The sequence below is a fragment of the Aotus nancymaae genome, unplaced genomic scaffold (assembly GCF_030222135.1).
Source record: "Aotus nancymaae isolate 86718 unplaced genomic scaffold, 86718_ANA_hifiasm-v0.15.2.pri h1tg000018l, whole genome shotgun sequence".
NCBI lineage: Eukaryota > Metazoa > Chordata > Mammalia > Primates > Aotidae > Aotus > Aotus nancymaae.
This window is the reverse complement of record NW_026988430.1, coordinates 1,773,087-1,797,926: the sequence shown is the minus strand read 5'-3', so window position 1 is coordinate 1,797,926 and position 24,840 is coordinate 1,773,087. Positions and strand designations below refer to the sequence as shown.

At 47.8% G+C, this 24,840-nt stretch overlaps 1 protein-coding gene across 1 annotated transcript in view; it reads right to left on the bottom strand.

The window, feature by feature from the left end:
• Positions 1–534: 534 nt before the first annotated feature.
• Positions 535–24,840, bottom strand: part of ZZEF1 (zinc finger ZZ-type and EF-hand domain containing 1) — a 133,964-nt gene continuing 109,658 nt past the window's right edge. The window contains exons 43-55 of the mRNA XM_021671289.2: positions 18,174–18,373; positions 17,598–17,717; positions 16,065–16,256; positions 14,835–14,935; positions 12,945–13,080; positions 12,477–12,836; positions 11,481–11,624; positions 9,530–9,698; positions 9,257–9,355; positions 8,611–8,776; positions 4,816–4,969; positions 4,158–4,229; positions 535–2,362 (exon numbers count right to left, since the gene is read on the bottom strand). Of these exons, the coding sequence (XP_021526964.2) occupies positions 2,282–2,362; positions 4,158–4,229; positions 4,816–4,969; positions 8,611–8,776; positions 9,257–9,355; positions 9,530–9,698; positions 11,481–11,624; positions 12,477–12,836; positions 12,945–13,080; positions 14,835–14,935; positions 16,065–16,256; positions 17,598–17,717; positions 18,174–18,373 (1,994 nt within the window). The 3' untranslated portion in view covers positions 535–2,281. The remainder of the gene's footprint in view (positions 2,363–4,157; positions 4,230–4,815; positions 4,970–8,610; positions 8,777–9,256; positions 9,356–9,529; positions 9,699–11,480; positions 11,625–12,476; positions 12,837–12,944; positions 13,081–14,834; positions 14,936–16,064; positions 16,257–17,597; positions 17,718–18,173; positions 18,374–24,840) is intronic.

Genomic DNA, 24,840 nt, shown 5'->3' with positions numbered 1-24,840 from the left:
CACAGGCGTACCTTATTATATAGAATTTGTACAATATATTTCTCTTCATTTGCATATTTTACCCACAACTTACCCTTTTTACAGGCTGAACTCAGCTGATAAAATCAAAATTCTTTCAACCAAATAAGAAAAATTCAAAATCGTAAACCCGTAAGAAAACAAATTAAAAACGGTGATGAAAATACGTCACTCCTCTCATTAGGAACAGCGTCTGTCTGCACAACAGGCCTGCTCTGAACGGGATTTCTTTACAGCGTAGGCACGTGGTTCCACCGTTGCTCTGCGGCATTGGCCTCCTCCGGCCGGCGGCTCCGGCTTGGCAGCGCCACCCGGTGGCCTGAGGCGGAGGCGCCCGGGAGGGGCCGGGAGAGCAGCCGCCGCGGGCGGACTCGGGCTTGTTCCCGGTCAGCTGCAGCGCAGACCCAGAACAGCAAGGGCAGGGAGCGGAGCGCAGCTCTGAGGAGCCCAGCGTGTATTTACAGCCGATCTTCCCGACGGGAGGGAGGCGTGCAGGGCGGCCACTGCCGCAGGGGGTGACTCCTGCCGCGCCGCCCGCTTGCTGGCGTCAGGGGTGTGGAGGGCTGGTGGCCTGTCCCCTGGCCTGCCTCCCAGGCTGGCTGAGTCTGAGCACCGAGACCTGTGTCCTGTGAGACCTCCAGGGGTCTGCGGGGCGCAGAATGTGGGGGCTTCTCTGTGGGGGAGGGGTGCAGGCAGCTCCCAAAGCAAGGTCGGTTTGGCAAAGAGCGAAAGATGGGAGAAGGGTTTCCACGGCGCGCGCAGCACCTGCCTCCTCGGGAACCAGGCCAGGCCCGGACGCCAGGGCGAGGGCCTCAGGCCACGAGTTTCAGGGCTGCCCCATGTGTTCCTGTCTCCCGTGAATCCCACCCCGTGATGGTTCCACCTGAACTCCGGGGCTTGGCCGAGAACCCGAGTCGAGCGCTGTGAAGCCCACTGCACCTGGGCGTCCTGACCCACAAGGCAAAGGTGCTCACAGGAAGCTGCTCCCGACCCGCAGACTCAGGCCCTTGCAATCCAGACCCCTGCAGACCCTAAGCAGAGGGGGTCTTGAGAGGCCACGGGGTTCACCGGGCCAGGCAATGCCGACCTGGTCAAGCCTGGCCTGGGTGGTGGGGCCCCTTCTCTGGCCCTGGCGCTGTGTGGTGCGACATGCTTCATCCCCACAGGTCCCACTGAGGCCGGCACGCGGCCCACACGCCAGGCCTGCTTCATGCTCCCAGGCGTGCTCTGGAGGGAGAGGCATCATCAGCACTCCAGGGCAAGACTAAAACCACAAAAAGGGAAATGTAAAATAGCACTGACTAGAACTAATGTAGTTATTGCTACAAGTGACAGCCGAACAGCCACGCAGAGTCCCAGAGGTGGGTATGACGGACTCCTATGACCGTCAAGCAGAAATAAAATCGTGTGGTGTTTACTCTTAATATCAGATATCCTCTGATCATCTTCAAGGTACGGAAGCTGAAGCGTATTCCTCGAGTTCTGCCGCTTTCACATGATTCATCCTCCTTACTGGTCTATCTCGTCACGCCCTGGAGGCCCCCCAAGGGAGGCCACCGGTGTGGTTCTGCTCTGGAAACGTGAGGTGGGCACTGAAGCATGTTAAAACAACACCTGGAAACTGCGGCTGCGCTGACTGGCCCTGAGCGGATGCACGTGGGCACCTGCCGGCTGCTCCCAAGGGCACTTGTTCTCCTCGAGGAGCTCTCTGGGAGGGCACGGCCCGGCACTGGACGCTTGGGGATCAGTGGTGGCCAGGAGGGGCTCTCGCCAGGTTTGGTTTGGATTACCCAGTCGGAAGAAGCAAAAGCGAAGAGGTGGTCCCAGGCCGGGCCGCTGCCGCTGGGGGTCTTACTGGAAAGGCAGCTCTGGGTGGACTGTGCCTCGCTCTCAAGGCAAGTGCAGGCAGTTCCAGCTCAACAGAGACAAAGCCCAGGCCAGAGAGGCTGCTTCCAAGTCTTCCGGGGCCCACGGCTCCTGCAGGGACCGCCCCTGGAGAAGGCTGCTCTCTGGACCTTCTCAGGGGCCCTCTCTGCGGCACTCTGCACTGCTTGCTTATTCTTGGCACGCAACAGCACGTGCTTGTGTCCAGCCTACGCACAGGAGCGCTTGGAGACGGGGCTGCTTGGCGTCCTAATCGGAGTGGAAGTGAGCTCAAGGAGAGCTGGGCACTGTGCTACAGGAACTTTCCTGAATGAGGTTACGTGTCTGCTCTAAAATCCCTGTGACACATTAGCTAGCCCCGTGCACGCCATACCGAGGGCTAACACTCCACATTCCAGAGGCGGGTCGCCTTGTTGGGGTAGTTGATGGCCAGGCTGATGGCAGCAATGTTCTGCAGAGCCTGCGGAGGGAAAAAGAGTTGTCGCCAATGTCTGGAGCCACTCACTCCCTCATTCGCTGAGTGCTGATAACAAGCCCTCAGTGGAGCACTGAGGATGCGGGAATGAGGGGAGAGAGGCCCTGAGATGAACCAGAGGTGTTCCCCTCCCCCAGAGGCCCACAGGGTGGAGGGAGGGAGAAAATGCTATTGAGACCATGTGAAAGCTCCAAATGTAAGGTAGAAATCATCCCTGCCCAGAGGGGCAGTCCCAGTGCGGGGGCTCAGAGGCAGTGTGCAGAGGTCTGGGAAAGCCGTGAAAAAGTGCAGGTGGGAGGGCACGGCACTCACAGGAAATCAACAGCCAGCGCTGGGGACCAGAGGGAGCGCAGAAACAGGGCCAGGAAGGCACTGGGAATCAGATGGCCTGGAGGCGGGGGCAGGCCAGTCAGGCCTTCACGGTCTGGGCAGCAGGAAAGTGGAGGTGGCCGAGGGAGGAAGGGGGCTGGCAGGGAGAGGTGTCAGGACACTGGTGCAGTACACTCGACAGGCCGAGGGGAGGGTCAGAAGAGCCAGAACACAGCAAGAGAAACCCGCCCACAGGCAAGCCGCCACGCGGAGCTTTGGGGCCAGGACGGTCCAATAGGAAAATTTCGTTACGTGACGTCATGAAACCTGGGGTGGAGGTGGCAATGTTGTAGGCAGCTGCTGAGGGGGAGGGAGTTTTTCCTCTGCCTATAGGTCTCAGGTGGATTCACACAAACTCCTCCTTGTGTGCTGGGGGCATTCCTACTTTCAAGCCTACGTGTCAAAGCCTAGGGCTGGAAAGAAGACCCTTTTCCAGCAAAAGGGCAGCGTTCCGAGAACACTTCCCAGGGACAGAGTGCCGTGCTGAGGCAGGGCTCCTGGCTGGGAGTCCGCCCACAGGTAACCCTGTGAGCCTCAGTGTCTGCAGCTGTCCTCTGGGGGGGAGGTTGTTGGGCCACAAAATGTAGTCTGGGGCCAGGGAACTCCCACGACCCTTTCGGGGTCTGCAAGGTTCATTTTTCCCTTTCCATCTCGTGAGTATGCAGTGTAGCGTTCCAGAGCCTGACATGTGAAATGACTGACTGCAGAACAGAAGCAGATGTGAGAACACAGCCATCTTCTGTTAGGCCAGGTGTGAGAGGGGTCTGCAAGGATGGAACCCAGCACCACCCTCTTCAGTAATCCTTTTTTTTTCGTCACCTATTTGTCCCAGAGCACTCAGTAATTATTTTCAAAAGTTAGAGTTGTTTTTCACAAGACGTGTTATTGATATTAACATGAAAGGGGTTCACTACTTAAAAAAATAGATAAAGGTTTAAATTTGTGCTTATCTGAAAATGGAAAACCTCATTTCTCATGGCACATGTGGATACACATAATACACATCTCCAAAAGCTTTCTGAGCTCCTCCATCATTGAAAAGCTTGAAGCGTCCTGAGACCAAACAGCTGTCAGGAGTTCCGCTACCAGAGAAGCAACTCACATCTAAAAATATGTGAGCTCTGACTCCACGGAAACTTCCAGAATCAGCCAAACTAAATTTAAGGCATTGGTTGTTTTGGTTTTAAAGACACGAATTCTCCTGACCCCAGTTCAGATGAATGACAGTGATAAATGGGGCTCGTGCACGCTCTCTGAGCACCAGGAGGAAGCGACTGAACTGGGGTGAGCTCTGTGTAAGCTCCGGGTGGATTCTGTCCTAGTCAGACGCAATGCGCAGACTTCTCTGCCCTGGCAGTGATGAGATGGTGGCACCCCACAGGGGTCAGCTCTGCTGGGGTGGAGACAGTACCTGTGTCGCACAGCGGAGAAGGTGGTCATCCGTGGTGAGGGCCAGCAGGTAATCCTGCAGCACACCGAGCTCCTGCGGAGAGAGCGGGGCTGTGAGCGACAGTGCCAGAGGCGCAGTGTGGCTCTCCCACACCACCTGGGACACCTGCTCATGAAAGCGGAAGCCTCCCGCGGGTGGACGCTACTCACTCCGCCAGGCCTACATGGCACTGCCTTGCTCAGAACCCGGCAGGAACCTGACCGGCAGGAGCCAGGTGCCCAGTGCCAGGTCGGGCCCCTCCTCGGGCCAGCTTCCTCTTGTGAAAGGAGAGGACAGCTAAAGAACTCTGAAAGGCCCTTTCAGCTCCCACATTCAATGAGTCTATTGTGCTGAGGGGGAAAAAACAAGGAGGAAGCAGAAAGAAGCCACCCTTTTATTCTCCAAAACTCACTGTTGGCAAGGGCTGTCCCCGGGGGGTTTTACCCCCTTTGGCTCTAGGCCTGACAAAATAAGCCGTGTCAGAGCTGACCTGAGGGCCTCAGACTCTCAGCCATGCCTGTCCTGTGTGGCCTGCTGAGACCCCTTAGGCTCAGACGAGGTGGCAAGTTCTGCCCAGGGTGGCAGAGGAAGCAAAAGCCCACGGAGACACGGGGCTCCCTGTGCAGACCTCGGGCCTCACCTGGGCGCGGTTCTCGGTGACGAAGAAGAGCTCCGTGAGGGCCCGGTGCAGGGGAAGGAGGATGCCGGGCTGTGTCACGTCCTCAAACAGGCCGTACTCCATGTGGGTAAAGAGCTGCCACAGGGGCTTCAACAGTGCCAGGTCACACAGGTCGCTGCAGGAGGAGCCCCGGAGGTGGTCAGTTTACTGAGGGCCACACCAAGGTCACACGGCTAACAGCTGGCAGGAGCTGCAGCTCAGACCCTCCCTCTCCCACAGCTGGTACAAGTGATTACAAAACAGTCTCACCTATGCTCCCCACAAAACAGTCACCAACAGCAAAGAAGGAAAGGGGCAGAACCTACACTTCAAAACCAGGCTCCAAGGGAACAGGAGGCCCGGAAGTGTGCGCACGGGAATTACTGTGCACCTTTAAAAATGGATGTTATGGGCTAGACACGGGGCTCACACCTGTGATCCCAGCACTTTGGGAAGCTGAGGTGGGAGGATCCCTTCAGCTCAAGAGTTGCTCTGGGAAACAGAGCGAGACCCTGTCTCTACAAAAAATTTAAAAAAAACAAAAGAAAAAACTAGCTGGGCATGATGGCATCCAGCTACTCGAGAGGCTGAGGTGGGAGGATCGCTTGAGCCCAGGACTTGGAGGCTGCAGTGAGCCATGACTGCACCACAGTACTCTAGCCTGGGCAACAGAGTGCGAACTTGTCTCTTAAAAAAAAAAAAAAAAAGTAGGCTGGGGGCGGTGGCTCATGCCTGTAATCCCAGAAGGAGGCCAAGGCGGGCAGATTACGAGGTCAAGAGATAGAGACCATCCTGGCCAACATGGTAAAACCCCATCTCTACTAAAAATATAAAAAAGTTAGCCGGGCGTGGTGGTGCGTGCCTGTAGTCCCAGCTACTCAGGAGGCTGAGGCAGGAGAATTGCTTGAAACCGGAAAACGGAAGTTGTAGGGAGCTGGGATCGCACCACTGCACCCCAGCCTGGCGACAGAGCGAGACTCTGTCTCAAAAAAAAAAAAAAGTTTTGGAGACTTTCCAATGACAGTGGGAACTCATTTCAAAATAAATATTAAATGAAAAAAAGCAAGATGTAAAACTTTATATACAAAATACAATTCAGAAATAACCTGCATATACAGTAATTTCTCTATGCAAATGAAAAACCACAAGAAACAGACATAGCAAAAGATGTCGCCAGCAGCTGTCCCTCTCGGCCTTCTGGGTTTTCTACAATGCTCATTGCTCTTATCATCGGAAAACAACACTTAAAAGACAAGCGTGGTGGCTCATATTTGCAGTCCTAGTTACTCAAGAGGCTGAGGTGGAAGGATCACTTGAGCCCAGGAGTTCACGCTGCAGTGAGCTAGGATGGTGCCACTGCACTCCAGCCTGGGCCACAGAATAAGACCCCACCTCTAAAAAAAAATTAAAGAAAAGAAAGATGGCCAGGAGCGGTGGCTCATAGCTACAATCCCAGCACTCTGGGAGGCCAAGGTTGGGGGACTGCTTGATCCCAGGAATTTGAGACCATTCTGGGCAACATGGTGAAACCCCATCTCCACAAAAATTACAAAAATTAGCTGGGTGTGGTGGCATATGCCTGTAGTCCCAGCTACTCAGGAGGCTGAGGGGAGAGGATCACTTCAGCTCAGGAGGTGGAGGCCGCAGTGAGTTGAGATCATGCCACTACACTCCAGCCTGGGTGAAAGAGCCAGACTATGTTTCAAGAAAAAAAAAAAAAAAGATAACGACGACTACCAGTGTTATGATTTTAGGCTTGAGTTATGAAACACAGAATATGCTTGGAAGGTTGCTCAGGCAGAAATCTCTTCCCTAAGTAAAGCAGAACCCCTGCTGAGAGAAGGAACTGACGTTTTCTTTTTTTTTTTTTCTATTTTACTCAGAGGGAGGCTGTGCTTTAATTCCAACTCGATATCCTTTGAAGAAGAAAAATCATCAAATAAATAATATTCTAGAACTTGTTACATGGCCATATATATATAATGTTGGATTTTGCTTTTTTCTTTTTTTTTAAAGAAATTTGCTTTTTCTGACTTGAAAAATTATTGGGTATATTTAATTGCTATCTTGAAGCCAATCCCTTTCTCCCAGAGGAATAAATCTTCATAAAACAAACGGAAAAATTCCGATAGCTTTGGAATGGGTTTTCAGAGAAGCATTAGCACGAGAAGTAAATGCACCTGTGAGCTGAGAAGGTCCCTCTCCTGAGGGCTGCCCCGCCCCCATGTGGTCTCCAGGTCAAGCCCTCAGGGAGGCCTCTCTCTCACTCTATGAGGAGCAGCATGAAATAGCCTAGGGTGACAAGACAAGTTGGGAGTTCCCTCCAGGCTCGGGACAGAGGGTGCGGGAGTGTCGCCACTGGAAAGAAGGTTGCCAACAGACAGGAGAGAGTGCAGGAGCACAGGGCTTCCTTCCCGCTGCCGGCAGGGAGGGCCACCAGCCAGGACACCATGGAGAGGTTACATGCTTCATAAGCACCGCTTAACTGGGCTGTTCTTACGGGACTCTACGCTCAAGTGAACAGAGCCAAAGCCTGTGTGGGGCTAGGTGATCCTGTCTGCCTCTGAGGACACGGGGGTAACAGCAAACATGCCCAGCTTTCCCCTCTCTCTCCGTGCTGCCTATGGACTGACTACACAAGCCATCCGGTTCTCCCCGCTGACTTTGAGAGTCCTTTATTTTAATGACATCTCCATATTCCACGAGAAGACAACCTGTTACTTCACATATCATCACCGCACTCTGGTTGGCATTCTGTGTGTCTGTCTGCGTGCCTTAGACATGCAGGAAAGAGGAAGAATGAACCCTGGCAGGTAGGGTTCTGAGCAAGGAGGGTGGGGCCAGGTATACAGACAACACGACCGGCACAGTCACTACCACGTTCCCTCACAGATGAGGAGTAAGGCACTTATGTCCACGATCCCCGATTCTATTCCACACTGCATGTCCGACCTAGTGCAAAAGGCAAGAACAGTGCCTGAGCAGGGAGAGGAAGAAATCGCACTCACTTACTTACAGATGACGTGACTGTACCCAAATAATCTACATAGATAAGTCTTAGAAGGAACAAATTTAGTTGCTTTATTAGGCAAAAAAAAAAAGAAAAAACAAATTTAATAAGGTCACTGGATACAAGGGCAATATGCAAAAATTAACTGTACATCAGCAAAAACAAAACTAAAATAAAAAATGCCAATTGTAGCATCAAAAACATTAAATACCTAGTAATAAATTTAACAGAATGTTAAGTCCTCTACATAGAAACCTATAAATATCACGAAGACCTCAATGATCGAGGAACATAAACAGAGGACTATATAATGGTTGTGGATTAGAGGACTCGGTGTTCTAAAGATCTTAATTCTCATCAAATTCATCTATAGTTGCACCAGCCCGGACAGAGCGAGACGTCTCAAAAACAAAAAGATCTAGAGAGTCAAGTGGAGAGCTGTATGGAACGAAACTAACTGGACACCCACCCCTTCTATCATACACTAACATGCATTCCACAGGGAGATACTCCTCTAAGTGTGAAAGGAAAAACACGCTTCTAGAAGGTAATACAGGAAATATCTTCGTGACTTTCGAATAAGGCAAACATTTCTTCAGCAAGACACCAAGAACACTACCATTAAGGAAATGACCGAAAAAGTGGAAGACATTACAATCACAAATGTCTTTTCATCAAAGAAACCACTAAGAGAATGAAAGGGCCAGTCACAGAGCGGGGTACATATGCCTGGCAAAGGCCTCACATCCAGGATGCAGGCAGCTTACCTGTGGCTGCAGCACCGCACGATCCTCAGAAGTAAGTGGATGGCTTTTAACCGCTGATGGCCAGTCTGGCGACAGGCCACGCCCACCAGCCATTCCCAAATTTTTGCCAATGGGAGATGAGGCACAACCCTTTCTTCTAACAACATCTGCTTCAAAATCTCGAATCCTGGCCAACACCCAAAACACAGATATATAAACAGAGATATGTAATAAGTAGTACTATTATATAAAGTATAAAAATTGTGTACATTAAGAATTATACATTTTATAAACTGCTCAAAATTTTAAAAATAGGATGAAATGATTGTGATCATTTAAATTCTGGCTGAAATTAAGGCATTTGTAAAAATAACACAGAAGTAATATTTTCAGTTCCTCCTATCAAAACGCCCTGGCAAATCCTAAGAGAACAAGCATCTTTTTCTGGTCCTGACAGAATGCCTCTCAAGCTGGCCATTCAAGTTTCAACTAGCCAATGAAATCATACTTAAGAGTGACAGGTGTGAGGTTTGTGACACAAATTTGTGAAAGTGTGAGAGAAAAGTACCTGCTTTGATTTAACCAAGATCAGTGACATCATGGCACCCAGAGCCATGGAGTGTCCCTGGCAGGCAGATGGTGCGAACGAAAAGCCCCGAGCACACACCTGTCTGGAACCGCCCCAGGTGTCCGGCCGTCACGGTGAATTTGTAGCCCCACTCGGTGTTGCTCATGTCGGAGGTGAAGCGGTAATACAGAGTGTCTCCTAGGCACACAAGAATCAGGCAGATCAGGAACTGCAGCAACAGGAATGGCAACAGAGATGTTTCTGATGGAAGGTACTAAACCCTTTAAACATTCTCCAGTAAGTTCCCTTCTTAATATCACGTGTAAACACTGTCTGCAAAGAACCTGTATCATCGAGTATTTGTTTCACTACCTGGAAGTTCAAAATCTTTCCACTTCTGCTGAGATCCGCTGAAGCTGTGTCGGTCTTGCTGGAAGTCACTACTGCTGGACATGGCTAACTCGTCGCAGCCCTCCTCCGTGTTGCACTGAGAGTCGAATTTGATTGAGAGGTAGATGGCACCGGGAATGTGAACTTTATCCTGGGAGGGAAACAAAGAACACCTCTGTTGATACTGCTCACTAGACATTTACTGCAGCTGCCCCATACTGAGTCCTGTGGATGGACCCGGGCATGTGAGAACGAGGGAACCACAGCCCTGGCCTCCAGGAGTGCACAGTCCAGCTGGGGCAAGGAGCACGCACAGGGTGCAAATATGGTGGGAGGGAAGCACGGCGGGCAGGCGACACAGGGCCCCTGTGAAGAAGTGTCGGGCTACTGTGCAGAGTGAAGGGGACAGGAGAACCCTGTCAGGAGAGAGTGGGAGTGGGAGGCAAGGTGATGTGAGTGCCTGGGGCGCATTTCAGGCATGGGAAGAGCACTGGGAAGGCGCAGCACATCAGGGAATGGCAAGGAGCTCAGGGTGCTTGGAGTTAAGGGTGTCTATGTGGGCACATGTGCTTGGGATGTAGGAACAGGGATAAGACATGACCCCAGAGAGGTTGGCAGGGGCTGACGCTGAAGACCCTGTGCCCTAAAATGAGGCACACAGACTCTGGACCACAGGGGAAACCCCAGAAAGCTTTGGCGAGGCTTGCATGGTGGTAGCATCACTGACAGCTCGTGTGGAGCAAGGCCAGGCTGAGGCAAAAGTGAGGAATCAGAAAGTAGCAGCAACAGGAACCCTAGAGAAGGGCAAGGAGTGTCTAGAGTTAGTGGAGAAGACAAGGCCTCTTGGGGCTGGAACGCGGTGGCTGGCCACACGTGCCTGTGTGCAAAGGAGTGGAGCTGGAGCCCAGGAACCAGGTGAGAGAAGAGGCTTGGAAGGAAGACAGTTAGGAGGTTATACTTCTGAAAAACAAAGTCTCAGTTGGCCAATCACCGAGTTCGAACTTGGCTTCCATCCTCTGCCATGACTGCTGTGGGTGCCTTCCACTCAGATGCAGATGCCTCAGCAACTCTACCATTTCTTTTTCCTCTACAACATTTTAAAAAGTGCTAAAGGGGGCCTGGTGAGGTGGCTCACGCCTGTAATCCCACCACTGTGGGAGGCCAAGGCAGGCAGATCGCCTGAGGTCAGGCATTTGAGACCAGCCTGGCCAATGTGGTGAAACCCCATCTCTGCTAAAAATACAAAAACTAGCTGGGCACGGTGGTGGGTGCCTTTCTTCCTGCTACTCTAGAGGCTGAGGCATGAGAATCACTTGAACCTGGGAGGCAGAGGTTGTAGTGAGCCGAGATCACACCGCTGCACTCCAGCCTGGGCGACAGAGAGAGACTCTGTCTCAAAAAAAAAAAAAAAAAAGTGCTAAAGGGATACAGATGGCCTTAAGTCAATGAGAATAATGGAGGCTGCCCTATTCCTGCCTCATCAAAACTTCAACCTCCCTGCCCAGATACAAAGTTAAGGATGGAAAAGATGAGACTTTGATTCAGTTCTGGGAAATTTTAAAAAGGGGCTGTGGTATCCAAGGTGTGGGCAGGTCATTAGGAGGCCGCTGAAGAGTGATGGTTCAACCTGGACCACATTCAGACTCCCTGCCTCACTGTGAAGCCGAGGACTCCCTCTTAGGAGCTTGCTGCAGGGAAAGTAACACTCTCCTCCAGGGCCAGGTGGCCCGTCTTCTTCTATTAAAACAAGAAAGGCACGGAGAGAGGAGACTCACTTGTGCAGAAGCCCTGGCCTCAGGGAGGCAGACCACATCTTATTCAAGGAGGCACTTCCCTGGCCAGGTCTGCTGGCCAGGGGGAAAGAGGTCTATGCCACTGGTAAGGTCTCTGCCACTCAGTGGCCCTCATCAGGCCTGACAACCCCGGATCGTACCTCAAAGTTGGTGTTGTTGTTATACGGGTGTTTCGATTCCCTCACTTGCACCTCCATTCCCGGCTCCTCCATGAACTGGCAGGCAGCCAGGGCCATGGGCCCCAGCATGTCTTCTCGGCAGCCCTGGAGCACTTTCTGCAGGATCTGGTGGGATGCAGGCAGGTTAGGTCAGGGCCTGCTAGTGGCATCGGGAAGAAGGGAGAGTTTACTTCAACCCAAGGCCCACCCAAAGGTGCTGCATCACCTTAGACCTAGAAAGAGCCTCTGTGACTCTATCACCCAAAATCAGCTCCACCAGCCACCTCTCACGTGACCGGGCCCCTGCTGTCCATCAGGATACTGCAGTCCTTTCAGAATGCTACTGCTTAGAAGGGGTCTGACAGAACTAACAGAACCAATCATAAACGTTCTGGTCCTTGAAGGGGTTCCCGCCAAGCAAGCGGACTGGCCTACGGAGAAACAACGACCACGCAATGTGATCGATGCCTAGAGTGAGGCGCAGAGTTGGGAGCTTCAGATAGCGAGAACTGGGGAGGATGCATCCATGCGAGGGCCTAGTGGAGGCAGGACGGCTCCCTTCGCCCCTTCCCAAAGAGAAATGCGCTAGAGCAAGCCTGCCAGCACCTGCAGGGCTGCGAGGCCGAGACAGGCCCTCGAGGTCTGGTAGTGAAAGGCCAAATGAGCTTCCTCATGGACTGCGTGTGTGTGTGTGTGTGTGTGTGAAGGTGGGTGCGTCAAGATTTCTGCCCTTAGAAACTGGGAAGGTGGTGACAAAGCTTTCTAGTTCAGCAGGAAATCGCACTCAGGGCCCCTGAGTTCCTCAGCAGCCCAATCCTTGGGAGAGGATACAGTGGCCCTACCTTTGCTGCATTCACACCTGTGAGGGAGCTGCACAGCCACACGGGTAGCCTCGCTCCAGGAAGCACTCACTGGAGGAAGCCTGTGGGGCAGAGGAAGAGCCCGGTGGGTGAGCGAAAGCTTGGTCTGCGTAACTACCTTCTCCCACTCGTGCTTTTCCTCCAGCTGCATGAACATATCCAAAATGTAGGTCATGTGGGCAGGGCCACTGAGCTCCAGGATGTCCTCACTCACTGGCACATGGCCGGGCCACTCGGCGAGCAAGGATGCAAGCACGTGGCGGGCGTACAGGACGGCTGTGGCCTCGTTCACTCGGAAGAGGTAGTCCCGGACAGCCCTCTTACTCTTGCAGTTCAGCTCCTTGTGCAGCAGGGCGGCACTCTTGCTACGGCGCTGCTTGGCGTAGCTCTGCTGCAGTTCACTCTCTGTGCTGGAGATCAGTTTCTGGGTCACAGGGTTCGATTCAGCAGTGGCTTGGTCACAGCGTGCAGGCCGGGACTGCAAACCCAAGACCACCATTACAGAGGTCCAGCCTCCTTACAGTGGTGGTATGGGGGTGGGGACGGGGATGCAGACACGTTGGGTCCATGGTTGGGGGTGACATACCAAGCACGGCAAGATAATCATGTCTGTATCCACAGCTTTGGCGCTCTGCTCTTCCAGCCTCAGACCCTTACTGGGCTGCCACTGCTGAGCCAGGGACCGTATCCGCTCATCTGTGGTGAGCTCATCACCGTCAAACCTTAAGAAAGGCAGCACAAAGTTGAGGACTGAAAGCGCAGAAAGGCAAGAGTTTTCACCTGCACTTAAACTTGTCAGCAGTGCTGATCAGAGCTGTTTTTCTGTTAGTATCAATGACATTGTCACTTTCTGTATTTTGCTGATTGGATTCACAGCCTTCAGTTATTCATGGATACAGAATGCATGTAAGCTCTGTGGCAGAGGCTGCAAACTCGCCTGAAAAATCCATTCTCCTCTTCCATCTTTTTCATTTTTTAAATTAATTCAAATGTTTTATTTCCATTAAAAAAACATTTTTTTGAAATTTGTTTTTTTAGACGATTTGGTTTTTTAGAGATGAGCTATGTTGCCCAGGCTGGACTGGAACTCCTGGGCTCAAGCGATCCTCCTGCCTCAGCCTCCCTAGTAGCTGCAATTACAGGCTCACATCACCATGCCTGGACGCCCCTTCTCTCTTTTGTTTTTAAACAATTTAACACAGTTTAAGCCAAGAGTGATCCCAGAATTGGGCAGCTCCTGACTCAGAATGAGTTCAGAGTGACTCTGCTGCTGTGGTTGGAGCTTCACAGACAGAAAAAGGCAGATGACACACAGAACAGAAGTGAGGTACAGAAACAGCTGGAATGGTTACAGCCTGGTGTTTGCCTTATTGCACAGGCTGAACGGTTGGACAACTTTGGCAGAAACTCGGTGACCCTTCTCTCTCTCTAAAGCTCCCCAGAGTTTTAACGAGCTAGAGACATGGTTAGCAGCTAGACATGGTTAGCACCCAGCTAGAGACATGGTTAGCAGCTAGAGTGGTGATGCCCCTGGGCTCTTGGCAGTGGCAGGTGAGAGAGGTGGTGTGCCACCTCTGGAGTCTACTGGGCTAACAGTGCACTCCCTTCTCCACGTTCCCCGTTTCCTCTGGCCTAGAACCTAGAGGTGGGGTGGCCAAGCAAACTTTCACTCCACAGGTGAGAACGTTGGGATTTCTGGGTCACTCCGTGGAGCAGAGCTGTAACCCACCCCAGACTCTGCCTACCTCTGGACTGTCACGTGAGAGAGAGAAAACAATTCTCTCTCCCCTACCTTGACATTCTATCCATCCATTATATAAATTCTATCTATCTGTCCATTACATTTCTGGTTTCTTAGTTATGGCAGCTTAGACCGTACCCTAACTGAACAACCCTGCTTATCTCATAAAGGATTTTAGGCAGTATATAAGAAACACGTACGGTAAAGAGAAATACGAAATACAAAATGAAAGAAAAATTAAATGAGATTGACTATAAATTAGAATAAGAAGTCAAAATTAGGATATGGAGGATGGAGGAGGAGATGAGATTCCAGATTTGTAAAGTTTACCCAAATTAAAAAGCTGGGCCCAAGAACTAGCTCTGAATTTCCTAGCCAAGAAAAAGGGAATGTTCTTAATTTTAAAAATCTCTTGAGCAGCAGTTCCTGCTCCGTGCTATCTGCTCACTGGGATTATACACGGGACACATCTTGGTGCCTGCCAAATGTCTACGTCTGTGAAATGAGTTTACTCTCGGAGGCTACAAAAATAAGTTTTCAAGAGGAAGCCACAGTGCACTTGGAAGATGATCCGTGTGGTGTAGCCCAGGTGCCCTCGACATCGCTTTACGGACTAACAACTGCTTCCCGGCTTGTCGGAGCGTCCACCCTGAGCCCCCTGTCAGGAGGTGCACCCTCCCACCCTCACGTGTTCTCTCCCTGGCCACACTCCGGCTGCACCGAAATGTCCCTTACCTCTTCTGAACCTCCAGGAAGAAAGAGTCGGTCTTTTTCATCTGCAGTTCGTATATGGCCCGGAGAATGTGCAGAGGGGCATTGAGGGCATCGTGAGCCATCTGAAGGCCCGGGGAGGAAGCAGACAAGAACCATTAAAAGCACTTCAATACATATGAACTTAAACCTGAGAAGACAATATATCCAAAGCTTCCACTGGTTGTAACTGAAGAATACTGTAAGGGTAGTTTAAAAAGCATGCAAAACTGTAAGCACTAAAACATGGACTATAACATCTGCATTACTACTGTAACTTCAAAGGAAATTATAAAACACTAAAACCCGAAAGAAATAGCATGTCAACAAAACACAATGCTAATAGTAAATACTTATTTACCACATTGCATTCACTGCTAGCGTCTCTATGCCATTTTACACTCCGGTTTGACAACCAGCACATACCTGGGCACTGTATTTTCTTTTTTTGATACAGGGTCTCAATTGGTTGCCCAGGCTGGAGTGCAGTGGTGAGATCATAGCTCACTGTAACCTTGAACTCCTGGGCTCAAGTGATCCTCCTGCCTCAGCCTCCTGGGTAGCTAGGACTACAGGGGCATGCCACCACACCTGGCTAGTCTTATTTTTGGTAGAGACAGCATCTTTTTATGTTGCCCAGGCTGGTCTTGAACTCTTGGCCTCAAGAAATCCTCCTGCCTCCACCTCCCAAAGTGCTGGAATTACAGGTGTGAGCCACTGTGCCTGGCCAGGATTTGCTTTTTCTGACATTCTACCCTACATTCTGTTTACTCTTCATTTAGTTACAGCTTTTGAAGTCCAAGCCCCCATCCTTCTCATATTGTTCTGAAGAAGAATAGACTACTTAGGGAAAGTAAGAGTGTATTTCTGAGAAACTGTGAGGAAGGAGCTATCACATAGGAGTTCACGTACAGGCCTTAGGGCTTTAGTGGAAATTCATGCAAAATTTTACATGCATAGTTGAATGTGTATTTTATGGGGAGAGAGGAGCTAAAGCTTTTGAGTTTATAACCAAAAATATTAAGAACTATTGCTGGAGGCTTTTCTGTTCTTCTGGTTCAATTCTGCAACAACACAGATTGAGTCTTTAGAAAGGGAATTCTCAGGACATCAGATGGAAGCATTTTCATGTTTAGGCTGAAACATGGCCCAAGCCAAAGAGAAGCCGTCCCTCAGAATCCTCTGCCCAAGCCACACGGTGACTCAAGAACACACCAAGAAGCATATTCTGGTGGGCTCATCCAGGCCCTCAAGGGGGTCCAGCTTTTTCTGCTCTGGGTCGCCAGGGCTGCTGGCCGGCCGTTCCTCCTCTTCCTCTCGGTCTCCTCGCTCATCCGGCTCTAGGTCTCCGTGCTCAGCCAAAGCGCTCATCTCCTTCTTTGAGGAGTACAGCATGATGGACAAAATCTACACAGAAAGAAAACCCGCAGAACGTGAGCGCTCAGGAGGTGGGAAGATGGCACAGTCCTTTAATCATGAAAATATTTGCCCTAACTTTTGAAGACATCAGACTTTACTTGAAGAATGTGAAATTAGAAAAGAAACACGAATGTATGTTTAATTATACTCTGTAACCGAAGAAACACTAACTGCACACTATGAGGACCTTTGTGTTGATTAACTTTCCCACAGATGGTATAAACCGCCATCATCCTTTTTAGAACTTGTTTTGGCAAAATGTAAACAGCTATGAAAATGCTCATGTGCTTTCACCCAGCAACTCATCTGTTACAAATAATGTAAAAATATATAAAGTTACTTTTACAATACGCTCAGTAAAGCACTAATGGCAAAAAACTGAAAGCCACCTTCATGTATAATATGTAGCCAGAAAAAATAGTGGTTATGAAAACTACATCAAAACTTAGAAAGATGCCCATGTGCCATCAATTGATTTGAATACTATGCTTGTCACACAGTCTAGAGTTATGCATGTACTGTAGATGCACAGAAACAAAACAAGAGGGAGAAAATACACGAAAGGCTAACGGCAGCTGTGTTTGGGATATAGAGTTTGGAGGGTTCTTTTTCTTTTACAGTTTTTAGGTTTTCTGCAATGTGGTTCTAATAATAAAGATTTTAATTTAAAATATTCCCTAAGAATAAAAGTTTAAATACTGTCCAAATTATCCATTCATATGTTTTAGCATATTTCCCTTAAACCTAACCAAATCCTCTTCTGGCAACTGAGAGCTGTCTCTGCAGGTGCAGGCTCTGCTGGGCTGTGTATGGCCACGCACTCCCTCCTCTGCAGCGGCAGCCTTTCCTGGGCCTAAAGCTGGCTCTGGGCACAGAAAGTCCACAGGGAATCACAGAAATTCCACTAAGAAAACTCCAAGGTCTAAGGCGAACAGCAATAAAATTACAAATATCAACTAAAATCCTACATAAAATAAACATAAGTGAGGACAAATTTAGAGGCTGATTGTGGCTGAAAGGAACTTTAAAGGGAAATAATAATTCAAGGGTGTACTTTATGACCATGATATAATGCTTAATCACGTGTTTCCATAAAATGCTTCTCTTCCACTATTCTTTGAACAAACATTAAATTTATTTTCCCTGACAGGGGTAGACAGGTGTCATAATCCCTATTTCCAGAAGGGAACACAGAAGCAAGGAGTTTCAAACACTGTACTAAATGAGTATGCACAGGGCAGAGGCAGCTGGAACTTGCTGACACTTCTAACTCCTAGGCCAGTACATCTGCAACAGGCAAGAGTAGCAGGAGTCGCTCTGGTCTCTTACTTCCAGGTCCCGGAGGAGCCATGTTTTACTAAAGCCAGTCCCTTTGCTGCACTTTTTCACCAGCAACTTCAGTAAATCGGTCTGAAGGAAGGTAGCATGGGTCTCTTCAAAACCGTGAGCCTGCCAAGCAGAAAAAGAATGATTTGTGACTGCCTTGGAGTCAAGAAGGTACAACCTTAGCTATAACTCACTGTCTGTTCATTCACTCTCATTCATTCATTCAACAAATGCTTTTGAATGAAGCCTATTTTATGTCACACCCCTGCTCGGACTTCCAAAAGCTTTCCAGCGCTCTTTAGGCTAAAATCCAGGCCTCTGATCATGGCTGACGAAGTCCTACAAGGTCCCTGCCTGGTTCTATATGGAACCAGTATGGAAAGACAGGGAACCCGACTATCAGGAAAATTGTATTTCCTCTTTGAAGTTATCTGTGCAAGGCCCAGGTGTTTCTAAAAATGATGAAGTTCCTACGGTTTACCATCTACCGAAATCAGATGGCATTTCCTCCTAGTTAATCCCCACGCAGATGTCAAATTATAGACAGATCTATTGCCAACTGGAGAAGCTCACCATTACCTTTAATGTTTTATACAATCCTTTGAGGGCCAGAGACAGGACCCAAGTTGCTTCCACTGCCTCGGGACAATGGCTGTCCATGCTGGTTTGCAGAAGATGACTAGCAATAAAGGCAAAGTGCTGGGAGTACTGGCTCAGCTGGGCCTGAGAGTCACCACACTCTTGTCCTCCTCCCTTCTGGACCAGCTGGTAGTCCTTCACTGAAGGGTGACATCAGGCAGAAAGAGAAAGGCACAAAAAGTACAGTTTATGCTTCCAGCAGCTGTTTCTTCCATAGTAACATGCCTTACTAAAGTAAGGACTGCAGAAACACAAATCTTCCGGGCTCAATCTTAGCCAGTAAACCCAGCTTGCAGGTAAACACAAAAATAGTAACGGCTACCTATCCATCAAGAAACTGAGTGGGACAATTTACACTCTTACTATTGTGCATAAGCAGGTTGTCTACAAAGGTGTTAACAACAGTTCTTAAAAATAGTATACATGAGCCCGGGTGTGGTGGCTCATGCCTGTAATCTCAGCACTTTGGGAGGCCAAGGCAGGTGGATCACTTGAGGTCAGGAGTTCAAGACTAGCCTGGTCAACATGACAAAACTCTGTCTCTACTAAAAATACACTAATTAGCTGAGCACGGCAGCACATGCCTGTAATCCCAGCTACTCAGGAGGCTGAGGCAGGAGAATCACTTGAGCCCAGGAGGCAGAGGTTGCAGTGAGCTGAGATTGCACCATTGCACTTCAGCCTGGGTGACAGAGCCAGACTCCATCTCAAAAAAAAAAAAAACCAATTAGTATGCATGAGATTTCCACTTCCAAACAAGACAGAACAAAAGAGACTGGATTTACTCTCCCACCTTAAACAACCAGAACACTGAATAAACATGAAACAACAGCTTGCAAACATTGGGCAAAAGGTAGTACACGACTGTGATCTCTGAGACAAGAGACATAAACTAGATTAGACCTCCAATGGCACCAGCTATCTGGAGACGATTTCCAAGCTGCAAAGTGGGAAGCAAACATCCAACCAGAATCCAGCAGTCTCAATGAATTAAAGAAACAGAGACGAGAGTTCAGGGAAGTCAAGGCAGCTAGAATGTACAGGGTAGAATATCACAGAGCAGGGAGAGGCGCAGAGAGAGGTGTGGGTTGGGGAGAGCTCTCTGGAGATCCATAGAGGGCTCCTCATGAGTCTGTGGCTGCATGCTGACTTGCACATTTCTATGAAAGGAAACTACTGGGGCTGGAGAAAGAGCAACACTGGGCAGAACAACTCCTGGAGCTCACAGAGAGCTGGGAATATTTTGGCTTTCCACCAGTGAGAGTGGAAGTGTTCTGGTGGAGATGAGGATGGGGACAGAAAAAATACTTGAATACATAATGGTCAAAATTTTCCAAATTTGATGAAAACTATAAACCTCAGGAGTTCAATAAACCCCTAAGCAAAAGAAACAAAGAAAATCATGTCAAGGCACACCACAATCAAATTGCCAAAAATATAGCCAGAGGAAAAAGACACATTACAAAAATGTAGCAAAAAGAAGAGTAACAGCAGACTTCATTTTAGAATCTATACAAGCCAGAAGACAATGGACCGACATCCTTTTTTTTTTTTTTTTTGAGATGGAGTTTTCGCTCTTGTCACCCAGACTGGAGTGCAACGGCGCAATCTTGGCTCACTGTAGCCTCTGACTCCCAAGTTCAAGCAATTCTCCTGCCTCAGCCTCCTGAGTAGCTGGGATTACAGGTGTCCGCACCACACCTGACTAATTTTTGTATTTTTAGTAGAGACTGGGTTTTACCATATTGGCCAGGCTGGTCTCAAACTCCTGACCTCAGGTGATCCACCGGCCTCGGCCTCCCAAAGTACTGGCATTACAGGTGTGAGCCACCATGCCCAGCCTAGACCAACATCTTTAAAGTATTCAAAGATAAAACTCAGCTTAGAATTTTTTACCCAGCAAAATTATCTTTCAAAGGTGAAGTTAAAAAAAAAAAAAATTCCCAGGCAAACTGAGAGATTATGTAACATCAGACCTGCACTACAAAAAATGTTCAGTGTAGTTTTTCAGGTCCCCTAAAAAACTAAAAAACGTATCAGATGGAAAACTGAGTCATTAACAAAGGAATGAAGAGCACTAGAAATAAAAAAATATAGATATGGCTAAATATAAAAGCTATTGTTTTCTCATTTTAAAATCTCTTAAAATATCTGTCTCTCTTGCTTTTTTTTTTTTAAATTATTTGGTTGAGACAGGGTCTTGCTGTGTTGCCCAGGCTGGCATTGAACTCCTGGCTTCAAGCTTTGTGATCCTCCTGCCTTGGCCTCCCAAAGTGCTGAGATTACAGGTGTAAGCCCTATGCAACCAGTAGTATTTCACTGTTTTTTGTTTTATTTTGTTTTGTTTTGTTTTGTGTAAAAGACAGGCTCTTGCTAGAGACAGGCTAGAGTGCAGTGGTACAATCATAGCTCACTGCAGCCTCGATCTCCTGGGCTCAAGTGATCCTCCTGCCTCTGCTTCCCAAGTAGCTGGGATTATAGGTGTGTGTCACCACACCTGGCTTTTTAAAAAATTATTTTCAGTAGAGATGGGGTCTAGCTATGCTGCGCAGCCTGCTCCCAAACTCCTGGTCTCAAGCGATCCTCTTTTCTTGGCCTCCCAAATTGCTGGGTGGTGTGAACCACCATGCCTGGCCAAAACCTCACTTTCTGAAGCAAAAAAAAAAAATTTATTGTGAGATTTATATTATACAGAAGTAAAATGTGTAACAGCACAACAAATGAAGGTGGACAATGTTTGATGTTTCCACACTATATGTAAAATGGTATAATATTATCTCAAGGTAGACTATTAGTTAAAGGTGTACAGCGTAAACCCTAGAACAACGTATAAGAAATTATTTGAAGGTACACTACTGTAAACCCTACAGCAACCACAACGAAACTCAAAAAGATATACTTGAAGAGCCAACAGTGGAAATAAAATGAAATCATTAAGGAAAACAAAATAACCCCACACTCTGGGAGACTGAGTGAGGTGGGAAGAGTGCTGGAGGACAGGCATTTGAGGCTAACTTGGGCAACATAGCAAGATTCCACCTCTACAAACATAAATAAATAATGATGATGATAATAATAATAATTAGCTGGGCATAGTGGCACACACCTGTAGTCCTAGCTACTTGGGAGGCTGAAGTGGTAGGATCACCTGAGCCCAGAAGCCCAAGGTTGCAGCGAGCCATAATTGCACCACTGTGTTCCAGCCTGGGTGACAGAGCAAGAGCCTGTCTCTTTAAGAAAAGGAAAAAGAAGAGAAAAATAAAACAAAATACTCAATCCAAAAGAAGGGAGAGTAAGAGAAAAGGACAAGTAATAAATGAGACAAACAGAAAACAAGCAAGAAGAGAGCAGATTTAAATTCAATCATCTTAAGTCGGGCAGGGTGGCTCATGCCTGTAATCCCAGCACTTTGGGCCAAGGCAGGCAGATCACCTGAGGTCAGGGGTAAGAGACCAGCATGGCTAACATGGCAAAACCTTGTCTCTACTAAAAATACAAAAATTAGCCAGATGCAGTGGCAGGTGTGGGTAATCCCAGCTACTTGGGAGGCTGAGACAGGAGAATCGGTTGAATCTGGGAGGTGGAGGTTGCAGTGAGCTGAGATCATGCCACTGCACTCCAGCCTGGGTGACAGAGTGAGACTCTGTCTCAAAAACAAACAAACAAACAAACAAAAAAGGATATTCCTAAATTCAACCATCTTGATAGCTGCAGTAAGTGTAAATGGTCTAAACACATCAATTAAAAGGCAGGGATTATCAGATTGGATTTATTTTAAAAAGACAAGAAATCCACTTTAAAGACACAGGCAGGTTAAAGTGAAAAGATGAAAAAGATGTGAAACCCACGGATATGAGGGGCCAACAATACTTTTGATTTGAGGTTGGTTGAACCTGTGGATGCAAAACCCACAGATATGGAGGGCCAACTATAAGGGACTTGAGCAGCCTTGAATTTTGCTACCTGTGGGGAGTCCTGGAAGTAACCCTTTGAGAATACTAAGGGATGACTATTTTTAAAAAGGCAAGAGAGGCTATATAAATATTAGATTTCAGAATGAGAAATACCATTAGGGATAAAAAGGGACATTTCATAATAAAAAGAGAAACATACAATTACAGTTAGAAACTTCTAGAGTCCTCTCTCAGTAATTGTTAGAACAAGCAGACAAAACATCAGTAAGGGCATGGAAGACTTGAAGAACATTATCCATTGACTTAACCTAAATAACATCTATAGGATACTCCACCAATAGCACAGTACATGCATTCTCTTAAAGTGCACATGGAACCTTCATGAAAACAGACCTAATTTTGGATAATAAAACAAACTGTAATAATCATAATAGGACTGAACTAATTAAAAATATGCTCTCTGATCACAAGTGAATTAAATCTGAAATCAATAACCAAAAGATATCTGGAATATCTCCCAAATACTTAGAAATTAAATATCAAACTTTTAAATAATCCACACAGCAAAGAAAAAAAATCACAAGATAAATTAGAAAATACTGTGACCTAAATGAAAATAATGTACCATATAAAAATTGTGGGATGTTCCTACTGAATCCAAGGGACACCGGAAAAGAAAAAAACTGTGGATGTGGCTAAGTCATATTTAGAAGCAAATGCATAGAATTAAAATTCTTCTACTGGCAAGGAAGAAAGGTCTCAAATCAGTGACGACTCCTACCTAAAGAAACCAGTAATCCCAGTACTTTGGGAGGCTGAGGCAGGTGGATCACTGAGGTCAGAAGTTTAAGACCAGCCTGACCAACATGGTAAAACCCCGTCTCTACTACAAAAATTAGCTGGATATGGTGACATGTGCCTGTAATCTCAGCTACTCAGGAGGCTGAGGTAGGAGAATCGCTTGAACCCAGGAAACAGAGGTTGTTGTGAGCTGAGATCATGCCATCACACTCCAGCCTGGGCAACAAGAGTGAAACTCCATCTCAAAAAGAAAGAAAGAAACCAGAAAAGCAGCCAGGTGTGGTGACTCATGCCTGTAATCCCACCACTTTGGGAGGCTAAGGCAGGAGGATCACTTGAGTCCAGGAGTTTGAGACCAGCCTGGGCAACATGGTGAGACCCTGCCTCTACAAAAAAAAAAAAAAAAAAGAAAGAAATCAGAAAATCAGTAACAACACATTAAACACAAAGCCAGAAGAAATAAAGAAATTAATCTGGGCAGAAATCAAAGAAACAGCAAATAGAAATAAAAGAAAAACAAATGAAACCTAAGTTGGTCCTTTGAAAAAATAAAATAACTTTGTAGATCTCTGGCTAGGCCATCTAGGAAACAAAAAGAGAAGACATAAATTGCCAAGATTAGAACAAGAGAAGACAGCTAATACCCCAATATGCCAGACCAAGAGAAATTTAAGAAATCTAAATTTATTTTCTAAATAAACAGAGATGTACCATGCTCATGGGCCAAAAGACTCAATATAGACAGTCCCTGACTTATAATGGTTTAATTTAATGATTTTTCAGCCTTTATAATGTGTTTATCAGGACATAACCCCATTATAAATTGAGGAGCATCTGTATTGTTAAGATATCTCTTTAAGTGAATCTATAGAGTCAATGCAATGCCAATCAAAATTCCAGAAGTCTATATATATTTTTTGAGATAGGGTCTTGCTCTGTTGCCCAGGCTATAGTGGAGATCACGGCTCACTGCAGCCTTGAACTCCAGGCACAGCGATCCTCCCACATCAGCCTCCCAAGCAGCTGGGACTACAGCATGCCACCACATTTGGCTCTTTTATTTTATGTAGTGATAGGGTCTCTGGAAAGTGCTGGGATTACATGTGTGAGCCACTGAGCCTGGCTCCTGCAGGCTCTTTTATAGAAACTCTTCTATAGGAGCTGATTCTAAAATTTACACAGAAAGGCAAAGAAACTAGAAGAGTCAAAACAATTCTGAAAAAGAACAAAGCTAAAAGACCTGATAAAATGTTATACAAATTTAAAATAGTCTGGCTAGATGTGGTGGCTCATGCCTGTAATCCCAGTACTTTGGGAGGCCGAGGCAGGTGGATCACTTGAGGTCAGGAGTTTGAGACCAGCCTGGCCAACATGGTGAAACCCCATCTCTATTAAAAATACAGACATTACGCCAGGTGTGGTGGCTCATACCTGTAATCCCAGCACTTTGGGAGGCCAAGGTGGACAGATCACCTGAAGTCAGGAGTTCGAGACCAGCCTGGCCAACATGGTGAAACTTCGTCTCTACTAAAAATACAAAAAATTGGCCAGGTACAGTGGCTCATGCCTGTGGTCCCAGCACTTTGGGAGGCCAAGGCGGGCAGATCACCTGAGGTTGGGAGTTTGAGACCAGCCTGACCAACATGGAGAAACCCCATCTCTACTAATAAAAATTAGCTGGGCATAGTGACACATGCCTGTAATCCCAGTTACTTGGGAGGCTGAGGCATGAGACTTGCTTGAACACGGTAGGTGGAGGTTGCAGTGAGCTGAGATGGCGCTACTGCATTCCAGCCCGGGGAACAAGAGCGAAATTCCATCTCAAAAAAAAAAATTACAAAAAATTAGCTGAGCATGATGGTGTGTGCCTGTAATCTCAACTACTTGGGAGG